Source organism: Nansenia antarctica (genome assembly GCF_963989245.1).
Source record: "Nansenia antarctica genome assembly, chromosome: 9".
Taxonomy (NCBI): Eukaryota; Metazoa; Chordata; class Actinopteri; order Argentiniformes; family Microstomatidae; genus Nansenia; species Nansenia antarctica.
In genome coordinates this window covers 18,279,749-18,302,145 of record NC_137679.1, presented here as the reverse complement: position 1 = coordinate 18,302,145, position 22,397 = coordinate 18,279,749, and the positions used below count along the sequence as shown (strand labels likewise).

Here is a 22,397-nt window from a genome sequence, read left to right as displayed (position 1 = left end):
GGGAAGGAGACTCCAGGTAGCGAATTTGCGGAACCGAGGATGGTAGGGCAATACCGCTACCTGATTGGTTGGCGAAGCACTCGTGAAGAGCCCCCTCATTGGCTGGCGAGTCTACCATCTAACAGGTAGGCTTCACCTGCGGACACCTCCCAGTGTATGGGCGTGGCCCTACAGGACTCCGCCCCTAAATCTCTCCCCTCTCCCTCTCTCTCTCTCTCTCTCCATGCCTGGGAGCCTCTCTCTCTCTCCATGCCTGGGAGCCGCGCTGTTGACCGTTGCTGTGTGTGAGCGCAGTGGAGCGACACGGGAGCAGAGGAGGGGGGTCGGTCGTTATTGAGGACAAGGCATAGAGGGGTGATCGCTGCGACAGCCAGACACAACTCCACCAAGTTTCTTTTCTAGTAAAAAGGACCGAACAACAGCCTATGGGGTTAGAGGATCGTGACCCCCCGAGGATTATTGACGGGATCGGGATGACAGCCTCATCGGGTCAGCCTCCCCGGGTCGCCAGATTCAAAGCGCCGGTGTGTGTGGTTCCGCTGCGTTTCTATTGAGGCGCGGTGGTGGTCGCCCCCCCGGGTCTAATCGCGTCGAAGAAAGCCCCCCCCCCCCTCCCCGTAGGGGACCTCCGGACACAATACTCCGGTCCGGTCGCACCGGGGGTGGCACACAGCGAGATCAAGATGATCAAGTCCTTTTTCCCCTTGAAGAAACTGCGACGCAACGGCAAATATCTCCTCTTCGGAGCGATCCTGATGGTCGGAGCTTTCGCCGTCTATCACGAGTATGTCGCTGCCAACGCGTGGAGCAGCGGTACGCGTGAGTTATTTATTTTGTCGCTAGCTATCGTTAATCACCAGCTCCAGTCTAACTAGCTATGGGCAAGCTAATGATCAACAAGTGTGCGTGGAGTTCACGTCTCTCTCTCTCTCCCTCCGTCCCTCTCTCTCCCTCTCCCTCTCTCTCTCCCTCTCCCTCCCTCTCTCTCTCCCTCTCCCTCCCTCTCTCTCTCCCTCTCCCTCCCTCTCTCTCTCTCTCCCTCTCTCTCTCTCCCCCTCTCTCTCTCCCCCTCTCTCTCCCCCTCTCTCTCCCCCTCTCTCTCTCCCCCCCCCTCTCTCGCTCTCTCTCTCCCTCTCCCTCTCTCTCACTCTCTCAGAACAGAACTCCAGCTAACAGAACATTAGAGTAGAGAGAAACTTGATGCACTTGTGTATCCAAGGTAAGGCCTTAAGCCTTAAACCAATATAGGCAAATCTAATCAAAGTCTTGTCAGTCTGTGTTCAAACAGAACATGAAAAGCTTCCTTACAAGCTCGCTCACAACAATGCAAATTATAAGTACTACACTATAATGATACAGCCAAAAACCTGTGTGTGGAGGGAGGGTAGTCAATAATAAATTCCAGTTAACTGACAGTTTTATCCAAAAGCTAACTTACATTGCAGTGAGTTCATACATGTCACATACGTGTCAATAGGACCAATCAACGTCTTCTCAGTCTGTGTAAACAGTGCAATGAAAAGCTTACTTACAAGCTCGCTCACAACAATGCAAATTCTAAGTACTTCAGTATAATGATACAGCCAAAACCTGTTTCGTGGAGGGAGGGTAGTCAATTACAAATGCCATTTGTCTGACACTTTTATCCAAAAGCTAACTTACATTGCAGTGAGTTCATACATGTCACATACGTGTCAATAGGACCTATTGTCCCAGAGGAATATTAGTATTAGGCTATAATATATATTAGGGTAGCCATGACTACCGGTACTTCACTTCACTCACTCACTCTATCCACACTCTGTCTGCCTTTGACCGTGTGTGTGTGTGTGTGTGTGTGTGTGTGTGTGTGTGTGTGTGAGGGGGGGGGGGGCGGATGGGGTCAGGTCAGGAGGGTCACGCTCACGGGAATGTGTATATTCACACCGGGGTTCCAAACCCCTGCCCCCACCTTTACACACACACACACACACACACACACACACACACACACACACACACACACACACACACACACACACAAAGAAAGCTCAGCATGTACACGTACACACCTTTGAGTGCATGGACCTCCATCTAGGCCTGTCTGTAACACACAGTATGCACAAAGAGTGCATTCCTCAGCCTGAGCCCTGTCCTCACAATGGGGCTATTCTCAGGGGCAAGGACAGCACCTGCCCCCCTTAACGTGTGTGTGTGTGTGTGTGTGTGTGTGTGTGTGTGTGTGTGTGTAGGGTTGTTAATTGGAAGGTGGAACTTTCATCAGTCAAAGTGGTGATATAAAACCCAGTTAGATGACACCAGGGGAGGCTGGTGGAGGTAGAAATCAGAGGACAGCCTCATTGTAATGCATGGAATGGAATGAGGAATGATATGTTGTTGTGCCTCCGACAGCCTCCCCCCTGGTAGGCTACCGGTTAACAGTCCTGACTGCAGGCACATGACAAGTTAATAAGTTAATGAATGCTGTATTCTCCTAATGATGTTTATTGCTGTTATATTATGGCTATGCAGAATTCACAACAATAGGTAACAATATTACGAAAAACTGTGGATTAAACACAATGATTTCTTTTTGTGTTTTAAAAAAAAAAAACGAGCTAGATGGACAGACTCGAGAGCTGTTCTCTAAAGAGACGAGAGATGGTAGGGAGAAAGAGAGGAGGAATGGAAAAGGGGGGGGAAAGGAGGAGTGGAAGAGGATAGGGTAGCAGAACCGCTGATTCCCTCCCCGTTAAAAATAGGCCTATCCTGCTTTTTCTGTCCTCAGCCACTTCTCTAAAATTACTTTGTGTGTCACAGACGCCACATAATCAAACACACACACACACACACACACACACACACACGCACACATCCTGGGATAATGACAGACTTCCAGTTCACAAGTACTTGAAGTCCACTCCCTTCCCACACACACACACACACACAGACACACACACACACACACACACACACACACACACACACACACACACACACCCTTCTGTGGCATTGCCTCCATAAATACACACCCTTGCATGTCATGTTAGTGGCTGTTGAGGACAGAAAAATGTTTGTGTCAAGTGTGTATGTATGTGTGTGGGTCTTCTATTAAAGAATAAATTGCCTGTCCCGGTGGTTGTCTGAGCTCACAGCACTCTGACTCCGCCTCAGAGCAACTCAGAGGACAGAGGACTCCTTGAGAGGAATGGCCCAAGCCAGGAGTAAAGCTTAATTCACTTGTGAATGACTAGAAAACTTGTGAATGACTAGAAAACCAAATGCCATTTGGCCTACAGGGTGATATGTGTAGCTGCCATGTAGTTGTGATAAAACACTCCCTGTTTCTTTCCCCTCAGCAGGGTTCAGTCCTGGTGAAGACAGCACCTGGAGGAGGCCTGGGAAAAGGGTAAGGAGGGGGGGAAGGGGGGGTGTGACACAAAGACAGAGAGAGAGAGAGAGAGTTGTTGGGATAGTGGGGTAAAGAGGCGGAAGGGAGGAGAGAGTAGTTGGGATAGAGGGGTTCAGGATGGAAAGATGGAGAAATTGAAAGGTAGGAGGGGGAGGGATGGAGTCAGGGGGATGGAGGGAGGGAGAGTGGGTGAGTGAGTGAGTGACAGGAGGTCAATGAAATTGTTCTGGAATAGGTCACATTCCAATTGACGCCTTTCTGAAAGACAGGAAATACAAGTATGTGTGTTTGTGTGTTCCAGATTGGAGATAAACACCAATCTGATTCTGAGGAGGATTTCGCAGCCTGGCGTTCCAACCTCACACCCCAGCCATGGAGGCCAGAGGTGTGTGTTGTTGTGTGATTAAGGAACCCTCAACAACCTGTCACGGCCTGTCTAATCCCTCTGTGTGTGTGTGTTTGTGTGTGTTTGTGTGTGTTTGTGTGTGTGTGGTGTGTAGTTGAGGACCTGTAGGACCTGTATATACAGATTCTTTCGCAGAGCTGTCACTCTGTTGAACAACCCCCCCCAACATGGGGTACACTGACTCTCAGTATGAATGAATGGACTTTATTGTCATTGCTACAGTACAGGTACCAAACAACGAAATTTAGGAGGGGTGGCTCCCCTGGTGTTAGGAAAGGGAAAAAAAACACTTTTAGAGAAAGAAAAAATCACAAGAAGGTAAGGAGCTGGTTTACATAAATAAAGGCTATGTACACAATCCACTGTACTATACTGCACAGATAGTCAACTAGGGTTGTCATATTGCACAATAGTATTTTTTCACGTTATTTAAAGTGTCACAGTTTGCAGGCTTGAAATGTACATGTTTGTGCCTCAGCACTAGCTGCCATACAATCCGTCCAGACTGTCCAGGGCCCAGAACTTAGGTCTTTGCTGTGTTCAGGGCCTGGACGGCCCTGTGGTAGAAGCAGTTCTTCAGTCTGTTTGTCTTAGCGGCCAGGGTCCTGAACCTCCTTTTCGAGGGCAGCCTGGTAAAGTGTACGTGCCCAGGGTGGGTCGGGTCCCTGGAGATCTTTGAGGCCTTCCTGAGACAGCGTGTGTTGTACAGCTCTTCCAGAGAGGGGAGGGGGGCGCCGGTGATCTTCTGTGCTGTTCTCACGACTCTCTGTAGCGCATTTCTCTCCGCTGTTGTGCAGCTGGAGAACCAGTTGCAGATGCCGTAGGTGAGGATGCTCTCCACTGCGCCGCGGTAGAATCCCCCAGTATCCCCCCCCCCATGTCAATTACCCTTACTATTGCTGTTTGCAAATTCTACCTTTGCACATACCATATTTTTGCACATTTGTACATACCTCTTTTTTGATATAGCCTCTAATTTATACATCTGTATACACCATACTGTACATAGCTACCTTAACTGTACATAGCTTACTGCTATCCATCTCCTGTATATAACTACCATACTGGCCATACTGTACCCAGTGTTTCCTCCAGGAATTTTTACATTAGTGGCGGAGAGCCCTGTCCGCGCGATTTTTTTCCGCACGCGCGCTCAAAACAACGACCTAATTTCAACCAAAACTAGAGGGAGGATGGAAAAAAATAATAAAGAATATACAGAATATAAACTTGTGACTGACAGTCACATACACACACACAAAGACCATCAGCTATAATATAATACGAAGTAGGCCTACATGAGAGCACAAAAGCGGCTAACGTTACTCATACTGTTTTCTGTAGTGGTGGTACCCCGCCATAAACGTTGTTAGCTGATCCACCACCTAGCTCCTTTGCTCCTGCCAGCCATGCAGTTTCGGATCGCTCATAGCCACTGCTAGCTTCAGCAATGTTTGAAGTGTCTGGGACATCTTTTTTCTTGAAAAATCCATCCATCTGTCGCTGTTTTCGTTCAATTTTTCGAAGTTATTTAACGTGATATCTTATTTGTGCACCTAGCTAGCTAGATCAGCTTTTTGTATCTTTTAGATGGTTTACATTTAGACCAATCAGGAGTAGCCCTTGTGTCACGTCGTCAACTGAATGTTTAATGTCATTAATCTGATTTTGGATCAGCGGTTAGAGAGAGATGGGCGTGGATTTAGGTGCACTTTTAGTCAACATCCATTATAGCGCTGATCTAGGATCAGATATATTTTAATCAGCTAAAATGTTCAGAGGTGGATTTTTTTGGGGGGGGGGAGAAATCGTGCACTTAGTGGACTGAATCAATTAGTGGCGGAGGAAATTCATTCGTGGCGGCCCGCCACCAATAAATGCATATAGAGGAAACACTGTGTTTTATGTATTATGTTTTATGCAGTTCTGGTTAGATGCTAAACTGCATTTTGTTGTCTGGTACTTGTACTCTGCAATGACAATAAAGTTCTAGTTCTAAAGAATCGAATCTAATCTAATTAGGGTCATCGTGTTTCCACTATATTAGGGGCTACAGTTCAGGTGAGATAGTTGATGTCGCCGCTCCTTACCTAGCGGTTGCTTACTGGCTAACTGGCCCCACTCTAGACTGAAATAAAAAGGAATATCTCAATAAAACAGGGAGTACACAGAGTAAAAATGTTTTAGGGCATTTCTGCTTCATTGGGATAGAGACAGTAGAGACTGACAGGACCTTGAGGTTGCGTTGCAAGTGCATTTGTGCTGCACCCACAAGGCTTGAGATTGTTGTCATATTTATCTCACTGGAAAATGTACGTGCCATGCTAACGCATGCTAACATTCTAACCAGAGTCAAAGCTCAGTGATTGTCTGTACCGAACATGCTAAAGCTAACTGTTAGCATATCTACAGCAACCCTTTAGCAAGAGGTTTGGCCCTGACCTGCTTTGCCACTCTATCAATCATGCTGGGTAGGAATGAACATGCATACACACACACACACACACACACACACACACACACACACACACACACACACACACACACAGCTCATATAACTCTGTCTAGCTGGCAGGAGTCAGAGGTGTTGGTTTACAGTATACAGTATCTAGGCTACAGCTGAGAGTCGACTGGCTCTGTTAGCATGTGTATCTGTGTCTGGGAGAGTGGTTTGTATTTTTGTCATTATTTCTTTGCCATGAGACTCTGTCCCTCTCTCTGTCGCTCTCTGTCCCTCTCTCTGTTCCTCTCTCCCTCTGTCCCTCTCTCTGTTCCTTTCTCTCTCTCCCTCTGTCCCTCTCTCTGTTCCTCTCTCTCTCTCTCCCTCTGTCCCTCTCTCTGTTCCTCTCTCTCTCTCCCTCTGTCCCTCTCTCTGTTCCTTTCTCTCTCCCTCTGTCCCTCTCTCTGTCCCTCTCTCTGTCATTCTCTCTCTCTCTCCCTCTGTCCCTCTCTCTGTCCCTCTCTCTCTCTCCCTCTGTCAAATTCAAAGTTGCTTCATTGACATTACGTTCATGAAGTACGGGTGGCCAAAGCCTACAACACATCTACAATGCAAGACATAACAATGTCCCTCTCTGTCCCGTCCCCAGTATAAAGGGCAGGTCAACCTGCACATTTTTGAGGACTGGTGCGGTAGCTCCACAGATGAGCTGCGCAACAATCTGCACTACCCACTATACCCCCATGTGAGTCTCTCTCTGTCTCTCACACACACACACACACACACGAGTGCGCACACACACACAAACACACACACACACTTTATGCCCTACATCAACCACAACACAGCTATTTTCTCCCTGGCTTCTTGCAGTCTAGAAGAGCAGTGAAGAAACTGGCAGTCTCTCCCAGATGGAATAACTACGGCCTCAGGATCTTTGGCTACCTCCATCCGTCTAGTGAAGGTACAGGTGCTCACTATCGATGTCTCCAGGTGACAAATCATCTGAGCTTCTTTGAAGTTGGAAGTGGGTGCTGAGCGCATGGGATACTTGGGTCTCCAGATGTATTTGTCTTTCACTCTCTTTCTCTCGCTCTTTCTCTTTCTTTCTTTCTTTCTCTCTCTCTCTCTCTCACGCAGGAGAGTTTGTGTTTGCGGTGAGTTCTGACGACAACTCCGAATTCTGGCTCAGTTCGGACGACTCTCCTCTGAACCTGCAGCTGCTGGTCTGGGTAGGCAAGGTGGGTGGCGCGCTTCATGTTTACTACACTGACTTTCACCATGGTCTCAACACACTTTTACATCAGATAAAAAATACCTACATGAGATACAATCATACACAAAAGATAAGGGTTAGTAAGAGAACATAGTGATAACAATGATTTTAGAGTTATAGACAGGGTATCCGCGGTGTCTTGAAAAGTATTAAAAGTTGATAAATACATTTTGGGAAAATCAAGACCCTTAATAAGTATTAAAAAGTCTTATCACGATTTTATGAGGTCTTGAATTTTGTAGGTATTTTTCTGAATTAGACTCTGTCCAAAGAGTTTGAGTCCTAAAAAGTTTTAGTAAAAGTTCGTTAGTTTTATTAAAAAACAAAGATGAACCGGAAATTCTGTTGTATGATAGTGGTCTAGTCTATTGCAAACTAATAAAGGTGTCACTGATGTCAACGGTTACAACTCGAAGTGGCGGTGAGGTCTGGAAAAATATTGACAAGGTCTTTAAAAAGTCTTAGAAAGGTATTGAAATTAACCTCAAGATTCCTGTATATACCCTGTATAGAACAAAGATTTGGAAAAAGGGGTGTGTTATTTATTCACTTCTGTGGGGCTGGGTGTTTGTAATCGATAGCCCCACATAGGCACTAATTCCCCCCTGCCTGATAGGGAGACGGAGAACTTTTGTTCGAAACGAGCAGACTCGCCTAGGGGAGGGGACAGAGGGGACGTCACACTAATGTTAGGAACCGTCGTTGAGCACAAGACACTGAAATAACACTAGGTCTAAACACAGCTGTGAGAGTGGGCAAAGTATGGGTGTGTGTGTGTGTGTGAACTGATACAGTCACACAGGCATGAATGTTTATATGGGAACTGCACTCAACTGTGTTTAGGCCTCAAGTGATGTCAATACAGCCTGTGTGTGTAATGTTATGGGTTACAGACTGGAAGGGAATGGGCGGCTCCAGGCGAGTTCGAGAAGTATGCCAGTCAGACGTCCAAACCAACTTGGTGAGTCGGAAAATTAGGTGTGTGTGTGTGTGTCTCTGTGTGTATGTTTGTGTGTCTGTCCTGTCCTGTCTTGTCACACACACACACACACAAACATACACACACAGGGCAGAGAGTTATTTTTAGCTGGGGTTGTGTTTTTCTCTGTATGATTCCTTGGGGCCAGGGCACTGAGCCATGAGGTACTGGTGTGTGGTGTGCGGTGTGGGTGGGAGGGTGGGTGGGTGGCTGTGTGTGTGTGTGCACATGCGTGCGTGCGTGCATGCATGCGTGATTAGGTGGGAGATGTGGGTTTGATTCTGACAAAAGGAAGCTGTCACAACTACCATAATTAAGCATGAGCCTCAGGGAAGGAAGAAATATAATGCACAGAGACGGAAAGGAGAGAGGGAGGGAGGGAGGGAGGGAGGGAGAGAGAGAGAGAGAAGTATACTGCACAGAGAAGGAAAGGAGGGAGGGAGGGAGGAAGAGAGAGAGAGAGAGAGATATACTGCACAGAGAAGGGATGGAGGTAAGGAAGGAAGGAGGGAGAGAGAGAAGTATACTGCACAAAGGAGGGAGGGAGGGAGGGAGAGAGAGAGAGAGAGAGAGAGTTAGAGTACAGTAGGCCTCTGAAAGGGATACGGGATATGGAATTTCTCAGATCCCACCGATCATGAAAAACAGGTCATTCAAGTTGAGTGAGAGAAAGAGACAGAGGGAGGGAGGCGGTGCCAGGAGAGATGGGCAGGAAGGAAGCCTCCCGAGGGGGGTGCTGGGTGTTGTAGTTCTCTAAGCGCAGGGTGTTGTTGAGTGCTGAGCAGGTGATGTTTGACTTATGTAACGTCGTTGTCCGGCAGGCTGTCTTCACAGAAGAAGTACTTCTTCGAGGTGGTCCAGAAGCAGAACGACAGAGGGACGGACCACGTGGAGGTGGCGGTGAGTGTGTGTGTGGGCTGCGTGCTCCCTCGTCTCCTCTGCTCGTTTTCCTGGCACCTCCTCCTCTTCTTTCTCCTGTCTCTTCTCTTTTCTCCTGGCTCCTCTCTTTTCTCCTCGCTCTTTCTCTCCTCTCCTCTCCTCTCCTCTTTATTTAGGCTCTTTTCCCTTTGTTAAGGGACATTTGTGGGTGGGTGGGTGTGTGTGTGTGTGGGTGTGTGTGTGTGTGTGTGGGTGGGTGTGTGGGTTTGGTTGTGTGCATACGTGCAGTTCCTCTGATAGATAGCAGGTATGTCCAGAACGTGTTGCCTGACTGCTCCTACAAGTGTGTGTAATAAAGTGTATGTTGTATGTGTTTGTTTTTACACAGTGGAAGCTCAACCAGGAGGGTCTGAAATTCATGGTCATCGGTTCTGAGCACATATCCCTCTACACCAGTAAGTCCACACGCGCGCGCGCACACACACTGTTCCCTCTCTTACAGCTGCAGTGAGGGTTGCCGGTGTGTTTAGACCAGTGTTATTTCAGTGTTATTCTCATGCTCAGCCACAGTGAAGTTAGTGTGGCGTCCTCTCTGTCCCCTCCCCTAGACGAGTCGGCTCGGAGGATGAGTGATGTCACTCACATCCCGCAGACGGCCGCCAGTCACACACGCACACACACACACACACCCGGCGGCCAGTCCAGCCACGGTGCCGCCGACATGCTGAAAGAGGACCCCCGAGACACCTTCTACCAGGGTAAGACCAGACTAACACACATACACACACACACACACACACACACACACACACACACATATAACACACACACACATATAACACATACACACACACACACACACACATATAACACACACACACACACACACACATATAACACACACACACACACACACACATACATATAACACACATACACACACACACACACACACCACACACACACACACACACACACATATAACACATAACACATATAACACATATTAGCGAAGTGAATTCATAGATTCATGGACCAGACTAACTCGTGTGTGTGTGTGTGTGTGTGTGTGTGTGTGTGTGTGTGTGTGTGTGTGTGTGTGTGTGTGTGTGTGTGTGTGTGTGTGTGTGTGTGTGTGTGTGTGTGTGTGTGTGTGTGTGTGTGTGTGTGTGTGTGTGTGTGTGTGTGTGTGTGTGTGTGTGTGTGTGTGTGTGTGTGTGTGTGTGTGTGTGTGTGTGTGTGTGTGTGTGTGTGTGTGTGTGTGTGTGTGTGTGTGTGTGTGTGTGTGTGTGTGTGTGTGTGTGTGTGTGTGTGTGTGTGTGTGTGTGTGTGTGTGTGTGTGTGTGTGTGTGTGTGTGTGTGTGTGTGTGTGTGTGTGTGTGTGTGTGTGTGTGTGTGTGTGTGTGTGTGTGTGTGTGTGTGTGTGTGTGTGTGTGTGTGTGTGTGTGTGTGTGTGTGTGTGTGTGTGTGTGTGTGTGTGTGTGTGTGTGTGTGTGTGTGTGTGTGTGTGTGTGTGTGTGTGTGTGTGTGTGTGTGTGTGTGTGTGTGTGTGTGTGTGTGTGTGTGTGTGTGTGTGTGTGTGTGTGTGTGTGTGTGTGTGTGTGTGTGTGTGTGTGTGTGTGTGTGTGTGTGTGTGTGTGTGTGTGTGTGTGTGTGTGTGTGTGTGTGTGTGTGTGTGTGTGTGTGTGTGTGTGTGTGTGTGTGTGTGTGTGTGTGTGTGTGTGTGTGTGTGTGTGTGTGTGTGTGTGTGTGTGTGTGTGTGTGTGTGTGTGTGTGTGTGTGTGTGTGTGTGTGTGTGTGTGTGTGTGTGTGTGTGTGTGTGTGTGTGTGTGTGTGTGTGTGTGTGTGTGTGTGTGTGTGTGTGTGTGTGTGTGTGTGTGTGTGTGTGTGTGTGTGTGTGCATATGTGCAGTTCCTCTGATAGATAGCAGGTATGTCCAGAACGTGTTGCCTGACTGCTCCTACAAGCCCAGCTACATCATCAAAGGCTTCCCTCTGCTCCGGTACCAGGGCCTGCAGTTTGTAAGTGCGCTATGTTACCTAACACCCTATGTTACCCTACACCCTATACAGCATACCCTACAGTGTGGGTGTGTCTGTGTGTGAGTGTGTGTTTGTGTGTGTGTGTGAGTGTGTGAGTGTGTGTGTGTGTGTGTGTGTGTGTGTGTGTGTGAGAGAGAGAGAGAGTGTGAGAGAGAGAGAGTGTGTGAGAGAGTGTGTGAGAGAGTGTGAGTGTGTGAGTGTGTGTGTGATTGTGTGAGTGTCTGTGTCTGTTTGTCTGCTTGTCTGCCTGTTTGTGTGTCTGTGTCTGTTTGTGTGTGTTCACTTTTTTTTCCGACTCTTTGGTCGATCCTTCTTTTCAGGTCCACATGTCCTACATCTACCCCAACGACTACACACGCCTCACACACATGGAGACAGAAAACACCTGCTTCTACCACGAAAGCCAGATATATCTGGACAGGTAAGACCTAAGACTCGGGAGAGAGAACGAGATAGAAGACTGACAGCGATAGGAGGGGTTTTCGAGGGGAAACAAAGGGAAACGGAGAGAGGGATCAAAATCTGCATTGTCATTCCAAACAATACCAGCAGAGTGGGCTTGAGGTCATGGAGAACCTGCGTCGCATTTCTGCAACCTTTCCCTGATGTGTGCACTTGTGAACTTTCCCACATGGATTAAGGAAGGGAATTGGTTGGAATAAGAGCCCATGCCTAAACCAATCCTTCAAATCCATGCGGGCAAGTGCACACGGTTCAGTTTCGTCATGACATCAAGCGCCCTCTGCTGGTGTTGTTTGGAATGACAATGGCTGATTTTATCTTCACATAGGATCAGTTACTCTATTGTATACTCCATATAGCTAGAGATAACGCACAGGAGACACAAACAACAAAAGACACACAATGACGGACAAGGAGCAACTCCCTCTCCCCCTTCCCCACCCAATGCTGATATTATCTTCCATATCCTCCCTCTCCAGGTTCGGTTTCTCTAAGTACATGAGACTGGACCGACCAGCAGGACAGGAGAGGGTGGGCCGAGCCAGAGGTATGTTTTCTGTGTTCACCGGTCGGTTCACTCTCTAATGAAATGGTCCTTTCTTACCGGTAAGGTGTTCTTACACCTCTCCTCCCTCTTCTCTGATTGGTAGATTTTGGCGGCCATTGGAGGGAGTATGTCCCAGATGAGGGGGAGGAGTTAGAGGACAGAGGTCGCTCCAGACTGCGTGGAGAGGGGGAGGAGGAGCCTCGAGAGGAAGACGACGCCCCTCCGCCTGACTACGGAGACGACTACGACGACTACGCTCTCCAACGCAGACGCAAACTGTTCTCCGTGCAGAGACTCGGAAACGCGTCGGACACACACACGTACAGGAGGAAGAGGAGGAGGAGGAGGAGAGACGACACACACCACGGAGTTGTGGTACAGTCCAAACCAGAGAAACGGAACCTAACAGAGGAGCTCAGACCAGCAGAGCAGAGCCAGCAGAAACCAGAAACCAGCAGGACTCCCCTTGTACTACAAGAATCGCTCACCGGGATAGCAGAACGACTCCAACCACAGGAACAGCCCGGATTAGGAGTTCGGAAACCCGAGGAACAGCACAGAGTAGAACAGAATAGGCCAGCAGAGAGAGACCAGCAGAGACCTGCAGAGAGAGACCAGCTAAGACCTGCAGAGAGAGAACAGCAGAGACAGAGACCTGCAGAGAGAGAACAGCAGAGACCTGCAAAGAGAGAACAGCAGAGACCTGCAAAGAGAGAACAGCAGAAACCTGCAGAGAGAGAACATCTCAGACCAGCAGAGAGACCTGCAGAGAGAGACCAGCTAAGACCTGCAGAGAGAGAACAGCAGAGACAGAGACCTGCAGAGAGAGAACAGCAGAGACCTGCAAAGAGAGAACAGCAGAGACCTGCAAAGAGAGAACAGCAGAGACCTGCAGAGAGAGAACAGCAGAGACCTGCAAAGAGAGACCAGCAGAGACCTGCAGAGAGAGACCAGCAGAGACCTGCACAGAGAGAACATCTCAGACCAGCAGAGAGACCTGCAGAGAGAGAACAGCAGAGAGTGAGACCTGCAGAGAGAGACCAGCTGAGACCTGCAGAGAGAGAACAGCAGAGACAGAGACCTGCAGAGAGAGAACAGCAGAGAGTGAGACCTGCAGAGAGAGACCAGCTGAGACCTGCTGAGAGAGAACATCTCAGACCAGCAGAGAGAGAACAGCAGAGAGTGAGACCTGCAAAGAGAGAACAGCAGAAACCTGCAGAGAGAGAACAGCAGAGACCTGCAAAGAGAGATCAGCAGAGAGTGAGACCTGCAGAGAGAGACCAGCAGAAACCTGCAGAGAGAGACCAGCAGAGACCTGCAGAGAGAGACCAGCAGAGACCTGCAGAGAGAGAACATCTCAGACCAGCAGAGAGAGAACAGCAGAGACCTGCAGAGAGAGAACAGCAGAGAGTGAGACCTGCAGAGAGAGACCAGCTGAGACCTGCAGAGAGACCGGTAGAGAAAGAACCTCCCAGATTAGCAAAGGCAGAACATCTGAAGCCAGCAGAAAGAGCACCACCCAGGATAGCAAAGGGTAAACCGCCCAAGTCGGCAGTGAAGCCAGCGAAAAAGATACAGCGCCCCCTGGCGGAGGGTTCCGAGCATCAACGCGCTCTCGCGAGGCCCGGTAAAGGAGGCGGAGTCGACCAGGCGAAGCAGCGAAATCATAGTCTGGTGGACCGCTCTCTAGAGCTCCGGTCAGAAGTCACTCGGCGGTCAATCGCTCTTCTACCTGCGGTCGAGCCGCACACGGAAAGGCCCGACCCGAAGGCGACCGTTACCAGGAAGAGTTTCAGGGACCGAGAGACGGACACAAACTCAATACACCACGGGGACGTGCACAGGGCCGTGGTCAGGGAGGTGACGGGGGGGCTCGACGGGAGGGGGGACGTAGGAGAGGATGGGGGGATGAACAGGAGGGCTGGAGGGGGTGACATAGGAGAGGACGGGGGGATGAACAGGAGGGCTGGAGGGGGTGACGTAGGAGAGGATGGGGGGATGAACAGGAGGGCTGGAGGGGGTGACGTAGGAGAGGACGGGGGGATGAACAGGAGGGCTGGAGGGGGTGACGTAGGAGAGGATGGGGGGATGAACAGGAGGGCTGGAGGGGACGAGAGAGGGGACGAGGAAGAGGTGAATGACGGGGGAGGGTTGAGTGACTCTCTGTGGGCCCTGGTGGGTGACTCCGAGGGGGGGGAGGAGGAGATGCCCTACGACCTGACCCCTCGACCTGTGTACGACCCTGAGGTCAACTGGGGTCAGACGTTCGACGTGAACTCCCTGGACCTCCAGGTGCTGCGCTCCGACTGGATCGACCTGCGGTGTAACGTCTCCGGCAACCTGATCCTGCCCCTCCGCGACGCCCTGCCCGTTGTTAAGGACTTCATGGACAAACTCAACCAGAGGCATCATGGGTGAGTGTGTGTGTGTGTGTGTGTGTGTGTGTGTGTGTGTCTGTGTGTGTGTGTGTCTGTGTGTGTGTGTGTGAGAGAGAGAGAGAGTTAAAGGTCCTTTGTGTGAAAAACCATTGGCAACATCATATCGCCTGCTCTCAGCTGTTGTGGAAGAGATGAATCTTGAGCTACATGATCAACAACTCTTACATCTCGATCGACATGCGAAACATTTAGCTTTTGACAGGGTTCCCACGGGTCCTTGAAATCATTGAAAGTGCTTGAATTCCCCCCTCTCTCTCTCTCTCTCTCTCTAAAAAAAATAATAATATTTATATTCAAAAATGTTTTCCTTAGCTCGTCAACTAGTAAATAAGTCTCTGTATTCCTTAACTTTACACATATTTCACAATATATTGTTTTGCTGTGCTGTGGTAGAGAAGGCAAGAGACCATCTAGTGTTCACACATTCAAGCCTCTCTTTTTAATTGTTGTCTGTAAGCAGATTATTATCAATTCTCATCTAGATCTGTCTCAAACTGTGCCGTGTTAGGTCCTTGAATTTGAGGGAATTGAGTCCTGAAAGTCCTTGAAAGGTGCTTGAATATTTGATGTTTCAGAAGGTGTGGGAACCCTGCTTTGACTTCATTGTGGTTCCACATAAGACATACAAGTAAAGGTTGAACCCTCTCCCCCTCCGTAGGCGCTTCACTCTGGTCCGGGTGTGAACCCTCTCCCCCTCCGTAGGCGCTTCACTCTGGTCCGGGTGGTGAACGTGGAGAGGCGTGTGGACGGGGCTCAGGGCAGCCGGTACCTCCTGGAGCTGGAGCTGAGGGACCTGAATGGCCAACACCTCCGCCTGTCACACTACGTCTACGTGCTGATTCGCCGAGGGCGGCCGTACCCCAGGGGGATGCAGCCCCATCGCCCCGCCCCTGAAATGTTGCTGTGCAACCCTGTGGGCTTCCACTGGGCCCCCGCCGCTACTGTCCACTTCATAGTACCAGGTACGTGCTCACACACACACATACACACACACACACACACACACACACTCTCTCTCTCTCGCTCTCTCTATGTCTCTTTCTCTCTAACACAACCTACTGCTACCGTCCACCTCTTTATATTGATGACCACTTTATCTGTGTGTGTGTGTGCGTGTGCGTGTGCGTGTGTGTGTGTGTGTGTGTGTGTGTGTCTCTCAGTGAAGAACCAGGCTCGTTGGGTCAAGCAGTTGATCGTTGACTTGGAGGGTCTGTACCGAGCCACAGGAGACCCCAACTTCAACCTCATCATCACCGACTACAGCAGCACGGATATGGATGTGGAGCTGGCACTACACGACTCCACACTTCCCAGGTGTGTGTGTGTGTGTGTGTGTGTGTGTGTGTGTATGTATGTGTGTATGTGTGTGTGTGTATATGTGTGTGTGTGTGTATATGTGTGTGTGTGTGTGTGTGTGTGTGTGTATGTGTCTGTGTCTGTGTCTGTGTAAAGGATCTCTGTATCAAATAGTGGCTGAGAGTGTGTTCATGTGTTTAGGTACCAGTGTGTGAAGGTGAGAGTGTGTTCATGTGTGTAGGTACCAGTGTGTGAAGGTGAGAGTGTGTTTATGTGTTTAGGTACCAGTATGTGAAGCTAAGTGGGAACTTTGAGCGCTCCGCAGGCCTACAGGCGGGCATCGACCTCATCTCTGTGAGTATGACGTCACAATAACACACACACACATACACACACACACACACACACCGGAGAAGAGGGAGTACAGTGTGTGCACATTCACGCATCCCATTAGTGGGCTCACTTCAGCAAGTCCAATGGTTATTATCAGCAGGCTCGCTTCAGCAACCATATGTTTTGAATCCCATTTATGGATTTGAACGGGATGACGAATAGATCACCTGATTCAAGATTCTTTATCTTTATCATCCCTCCCTTCGTTCTTCTGTCTCTCTCCCCCTCCCTCTCTCCCCCCTCCCTCCCTCTCCCCCCCCTCCCTCCCTCTCTCCCCCCCTCCCTCCCTCTCTCCCCCCTCCCTCCCTCTCTCCCCCCCTCCCTCCCTCTCTCCCCCCCCTCCCTCCCTCTCTCCCTCTCTCCTCCCTCCCTCTCTCCCAGGAGGACCACAGTATAGTGTTCCTATGTGACCTCCACATCCACTTCCCTCCCACCATCATCGACAGTGTGAGGAAACACTGTGTGGAGGGACGCATGGCCTTCGCTCCGATAGTCCTGAGACTGAACTGCGGGGCTACGCCCAGAGACCCCCGAGGTACACACACACACACACACACACACACACACACACACACACACACACACACACACACATAGGCCTACTGTATATACACGCACACACATATGTATACACACACACACACACACACACACTGTATATACATGCACACACAAATGTATGCACACACACACACACACACACACACAAACACACACACACACACACACACACACTGTATATACACGCACACACATATGTATACATACACACACACCCACACATACTGTATATACACGCCACACATATGTATACATACACACATACACACACACACACACACACATATATATACACGCGCACACACATGTACACACGCATACACACACATGCACCCATACACACACACACGTACCTACAAGCCCTCCTACATAACCTCTCTCTCCTGTGTTCTGTTGCAGGGTACTGGGAGGTGAACGGTTTCGGCCTGTTGGGAATCTATAAGTCAGACCTGGACGCAGCAGGAGGGATGAACACAAAGGACTTCACTGACCGCTGGGGAGGGGAGGACTGGGAGCTACTGGACAGGTGTGTGTGTGTGTGTGTGTGTGTGTGTGTGTGTGTGTGTGTGTGTGTGTGTGTGTGTGTGTGTGTGTGTGTGTGTGTGTGTGTGTGTGTGTGTGTGTGTGTGTGTGTGTGTGTGTGTGTGTGTGTGTGTGTGTGTGTGTGTGTGTGTGTGTGTGTGTGTGTGTGTGTGTGTGTGTGTGTGTGTGTGTGTGTGTGTGTGTGTGTGTGTGTGTGTGTGTGTGTGTGTGTGTGTGTGTGTGTGTGTGTGTGTGTGTGTGTGTGTGTGTGTGTGTGTGTGTGTGTGTGTGTGTGTGTGTGTGTGTGTGTGTGTGTGTGTGTGTGTGTGTGTGTGTGTGTGTGTGTGTGTGTGTGTGTGTGTGTGTGTGTGTGTGTGTGTGTGTGTGTGTGTGTGTGTGTGTGTGTGTGTGTGTGTGTGTGTGTGTGTGTGTGTGTGTGTGTGTGTGTGTGTGTGTGTGTGTGTGTGTGTGTGTGTGTGTGTGTGTGTGTGTGTGTGTGTGTGTGTGTGTGTGTGTGTGTGTGTGTGTGTGTGTGTGTGTGTGTGTGTGTGTGAGTTTAATCATGGGTCGAGTAAAAACTGTAATCCAAGGGATGACATGTGAAAGTGTGAACACTTATTTACAACATGGTCCTTTGATATTAACATACAAGACAACAATAACATCAAACAATCATTAAATAAAACATTACCCCCCCCACCCCCACCCCCAAACAAAAGGATTAGGAACTTCTAGAAAAAATAAAAAGAATAAAAGTAGGCTAAGAATAAATAAAAGAATAAAAGAATAAGAATAAAAGTGTGGCAAAAAAAGGCTTTCCTATCTGAAAAAAGTGTGTGTGTGGGGGTGGGGGACTGAACCTGACATTTATACACCTTCTGTTAACTCTCTCCTACTTTCTCTGGGTTTTGGTTTGTATTTTTTAGAATATGTTTAGAAACGTATTCTGCTTAACAAGTCACCCCACCACCACAAGGATAGTCACTCTGTTGCTCTCCCCTGTTTTGTTTTCCGGTCTCAGGATTCTCCAGTCAGGTCTGGAGGTGGAGAGGATCTACCTGAGGAACTTCATGCACCACTACCACTCCAAACGCGGCATGTGGAACCGCGGGACCGCGGCTAACCAGCGCACTTTAATCCCCCCCCCCCCCCGCCCACCACACATCCTCGCCACTGACCCACGACGGCTACGAAACGGCTTAACGAGGCCGAACCGAATCCTGACACTTGATGATGCGAAGTCTCCTCTCGCTCTATCGGAGACGTCACTGTGATGGACAGATGGTACCTCCTACTCCAGTGTGGCGGTGGCGGTGGTGGTGGTGGTGATGGAACACTAAATACCACCTAAAATACTACTGATTCGCCTACTTTTACGATACTACTGATGACTACTCTAACTTGAACTTCCAGAAGACACCACTCGAATAGAGTACAATTTGGTGCTCTTCCGATGTGGAACTTTCTCGCCTACCTGCTTCACTAAAGCACCTGAAGTGCCTCTGGTAGAGAAGAAGAGAAGATGGCCGCCCTGTGTGGACAGAGATGACGACCGGTCGTGACACTGTGGGTTGTCGCTGAGCGGAGGAGGGTAGGAGCTGCCAACCCAAAGAGCTGACAGACTGTCAAGTCACACACACAACTCTCTTTGTGCTGCATACACACACACACACACACACACACACACACACACACACGCAGATACACACACACACACACACACACACACGCAAATACACACACACACACACACACACACACAAATACACGTAAATGCAAGCACAGACGCCCTCCTTCTGTCCTTGAACGCCCTCTGATTGAGCCTCCTATAACTTATGGGGGGGGGGGGCAATTCCAGGTTGCACACATTTCAGTCGTGAGGCACAGCTGATGGAATCTCTGTGACAACACCTGGGAAAGAGTTTGATATCTCAGGAACCACGTCAATTTAATATAGCGATCTACTGTGCCCCTGGAGCCAATGCAATGCTGGCCCACGACCTGACACCAGGGCTGGGTTGACCCAGGGTCCAGTTACTGTACACTAGTAGTGTTTGTGTGAAAATGGAGCTCCGTTGGTGCAATTTTGGTGGATTAGGCCCTCTGACATGTTGGATAAGGTGACTTTATTTATTGCGTTAATGACCAGTTTTATCAATGGGTACCTGACTTGCCGAGTGTGATGGCAGTGTGTTTGAAACACAGTTTCTTTTTTAATTTATTTTTTTTAGGCCTAATTTCATTCTAGAAATTAAATATTTGATCTGACAATGTGACTTTAATTCAGGTACCGAGGAAAACTGGATGCAGACAATCCCTCCCGAACAAATGTGACGGCAGCTAGTGAAAGAAGGAACGATTCGCCAACCGACCAAATGTTCAGACTTTTATTCTGAAAAATGTAAATAAATGTCAACGTTGTTGAAAATCAATGACACTCGTGAGCCAAGCCAAAACATGCTAACACAGCTTGTTTTGTGAGCCTGCTAACGATGTGAAGTAATGTTATATTTAACTAGGTAGTAGTAGGGATTACTCACTGAATCCATTGCATTGCAATATTTTCACTAGCGAGTCTGTCATTGATTTTCACATTTATTTACATTTTTCAGAATAAAAGTCTGAACATTTTGATTTGTTGCCGACTTGTTCCCCCTTTTCACCAGCTGCCGTCACATGTGTGCATTATCAAACCTAATGACTACAACGCTGTGCCTTCTCCACAACTCATGTACTGATACACCTGGGGAAGATAACTTTCATATCATAGCTGAGTACCAGCAGAGGCTGGTGGGGGTAGAAATCAGAGGACGCACTCATTGTAATGAAGGAGTGGAATGAGGAAAGGTGTCAAACACGTTTCTCGTTCCATTCCAAGCATTACAATGAGCCCCTCCTCCAATTCCTATCCCCACTAGCTCCTGCTGTGTACAGCATACTGATGTAACTTGATTAATATAACTCTGTGCTTTTTCCATAGCCCTATATGCATTCTACCTGCTCTGTGTAGATCAGGGGTTTTAATCTCTTTACTCTCTTTAAGCTGCCACCTCATTTCTGAGCTGGGAAATGGGCAGCCATCCCCTGACATGGATGGATTGATCCATTACACACCAGGGGGAAACTGGACTGGGTTTGTGAACCCTTGCATTATTGTACTCCCTGCCTTAGGTGATCTACTGGGCCGTGTCCACTGTGTGCTACTGTTGTTGTACAGGGATGGGCGTCAGGTGGGTCTACTGGTTTCCTTTGTCTTCTTTCTTTAAGATTCTGATTTAGACCTGAAACGCTGTGTGTGTGTGTGTGTGTGTGTGTGTGTGTGTGTGTGTGCGTGTGTGCGTGTGTGTGTGTGTGTGTGTGTGTGTGTGTGTGTGTGCGCGCGTGCGCGTGCGCGTGCGTGTGTGTGTTGCGTTGCACTTCCTGCAACATACTGCCATGGGAGTTTACATGGTAAAGACATAGGAAAATAGCAATGAGTATATAGTGAGGAGATGTCCTAGAATAATTGATCTGCCCTTTTGTGTTGTTTAAGTTACTGACTTTCAGATGTTTCACATTCCAATGCATGGTGCTGTGTACCTGTGTGTACCATGGTGCTGTGTGTACCTGTCCTCCATGGTGGCTTTAATAAGTGGAAATGAAGCTCAACAATGAGTTTGTCTTGCTGCAGTTTGTCTTTGCTGCAATCTGAGATTAGTGGCCTCTTAACAGGAACTAAGTTGTTTGTTATTATTTTTGTATTTGTTCGTACATGCCATCCTGCTCTCCTGTGTAGACTAGCGTGGGGAAATACTTGTGAGAAGTGGTGCCTGTGTCTGTTTTTGATATAGAGGCTGCTCTTCAACTGTTCGTTCTTTACCGTTCTGATTTAGTGATATTCTTCTGTCTTATATATTGGTTTGGGTCTCAGTTCTGCTTTCTCAGGGAAAGATCTTACCACTCCACTGCCTTGACAAATCTTGAGAATAAATTGTTCATAAAAGTGTTTTAAAATCATTTATGAATCATTTCCCTACTTGTTAATGTGATATTTAAGCTCCATAAATATCATACAGTTCCAAATGTATATAGTTCAACAGTGTCATTAATTTTAATTAATTAATTAAATTAATTAATTTTAATTTAAATTAATTAATTAATTTTGCCATTTAGCAGACGCTTTTATCCAAAGCGACTTACAATTACGAATTACAGGGACATTCCCCCTGGAGTAACTGAGGGCTAAGTGCCTTACCCAAGGGCACACTAGTAGTGGTGTGGCTTCAGGCGGGATTTGAACTCACAACCTTCCGATCCCAAGTCCAACTCACTATCCACTAGACCACCACTACCCCCATCATCATAACCACATATAAAACTATGCTGAAATATAACCATATCCAGAGATGTTTTACGTTTTTTAACACTTTACTTAAGCCAACAGTGCATTAGGATTTAGGATATTAGGATACGGTTCATATAGCCTTTTAATGTCTTTCTACCATCTAAAAATGAGTTATGACCAGCCATTTTGAATCAGACAGCTGGTCGACAAAATTGACTCGTCAGATATGACATATTATGCCTGTGATTATAAAATATTACACATCATGTGCATGCTTCTAACCAAAAATGATCCATTATACTTTACCTGTTGGTCTTAACCAACGTGTAATCATCATTTCAACCAATGAGACAAGAGGAGAAGTCACTACTAATTAAAGGAGAAAGGGTTGTCTCTGAGTCTTAAATATATGCAGAACTTTTCTCGTTTCCAGCACTGAAG

General features: G+C 48.2%; 1 protein-coding gene across 1 annotated transcript; it reads left to right on the top strand.

The window, feature by feature from the left end:
- Positions 1-683: 683 nt before the first annotated feature.
- b4galnt3b (beta-1,4-N-acetyl-galactosaminyl transferase 3b) lies at positions 684-18,906 on the top strand (the record flags this gene model as incomplete). Its single annotated transcript, XM_080539582.1, has 22 exons — positions 684-819; positions 3,339-3,388; positions 3,693-3,776; positions 6,887-6,982; positions 7,111-7,201; positions 7,378-7,478; positions 8,407-8,474; positions 9,314-9,392; positions 9,760-9,826; positions 9,980-10,129; positions 11,283-11,392; positions 11,734-11,834; positions 12,355-12,422; positions 12,526-12,707; positions 13,296-13,409; positions 13,923-14,836; positions 15,563-15,822; positions 16,021-16,174; positions 16,438-16,510; positions 16,931-17,084; positions 17,510-17,636; positions 18,654-18,906. 22 exons carry the CDS (start codon positions 684-686, stop codon positions 18,904-18,906), a joined length of 3,432 nt encoding a protein of 1,143 aa, XP_080395708.1.
- Between the last annotated feature and the right edge of the window lie 3,491 nt (positions 18,907-22,397).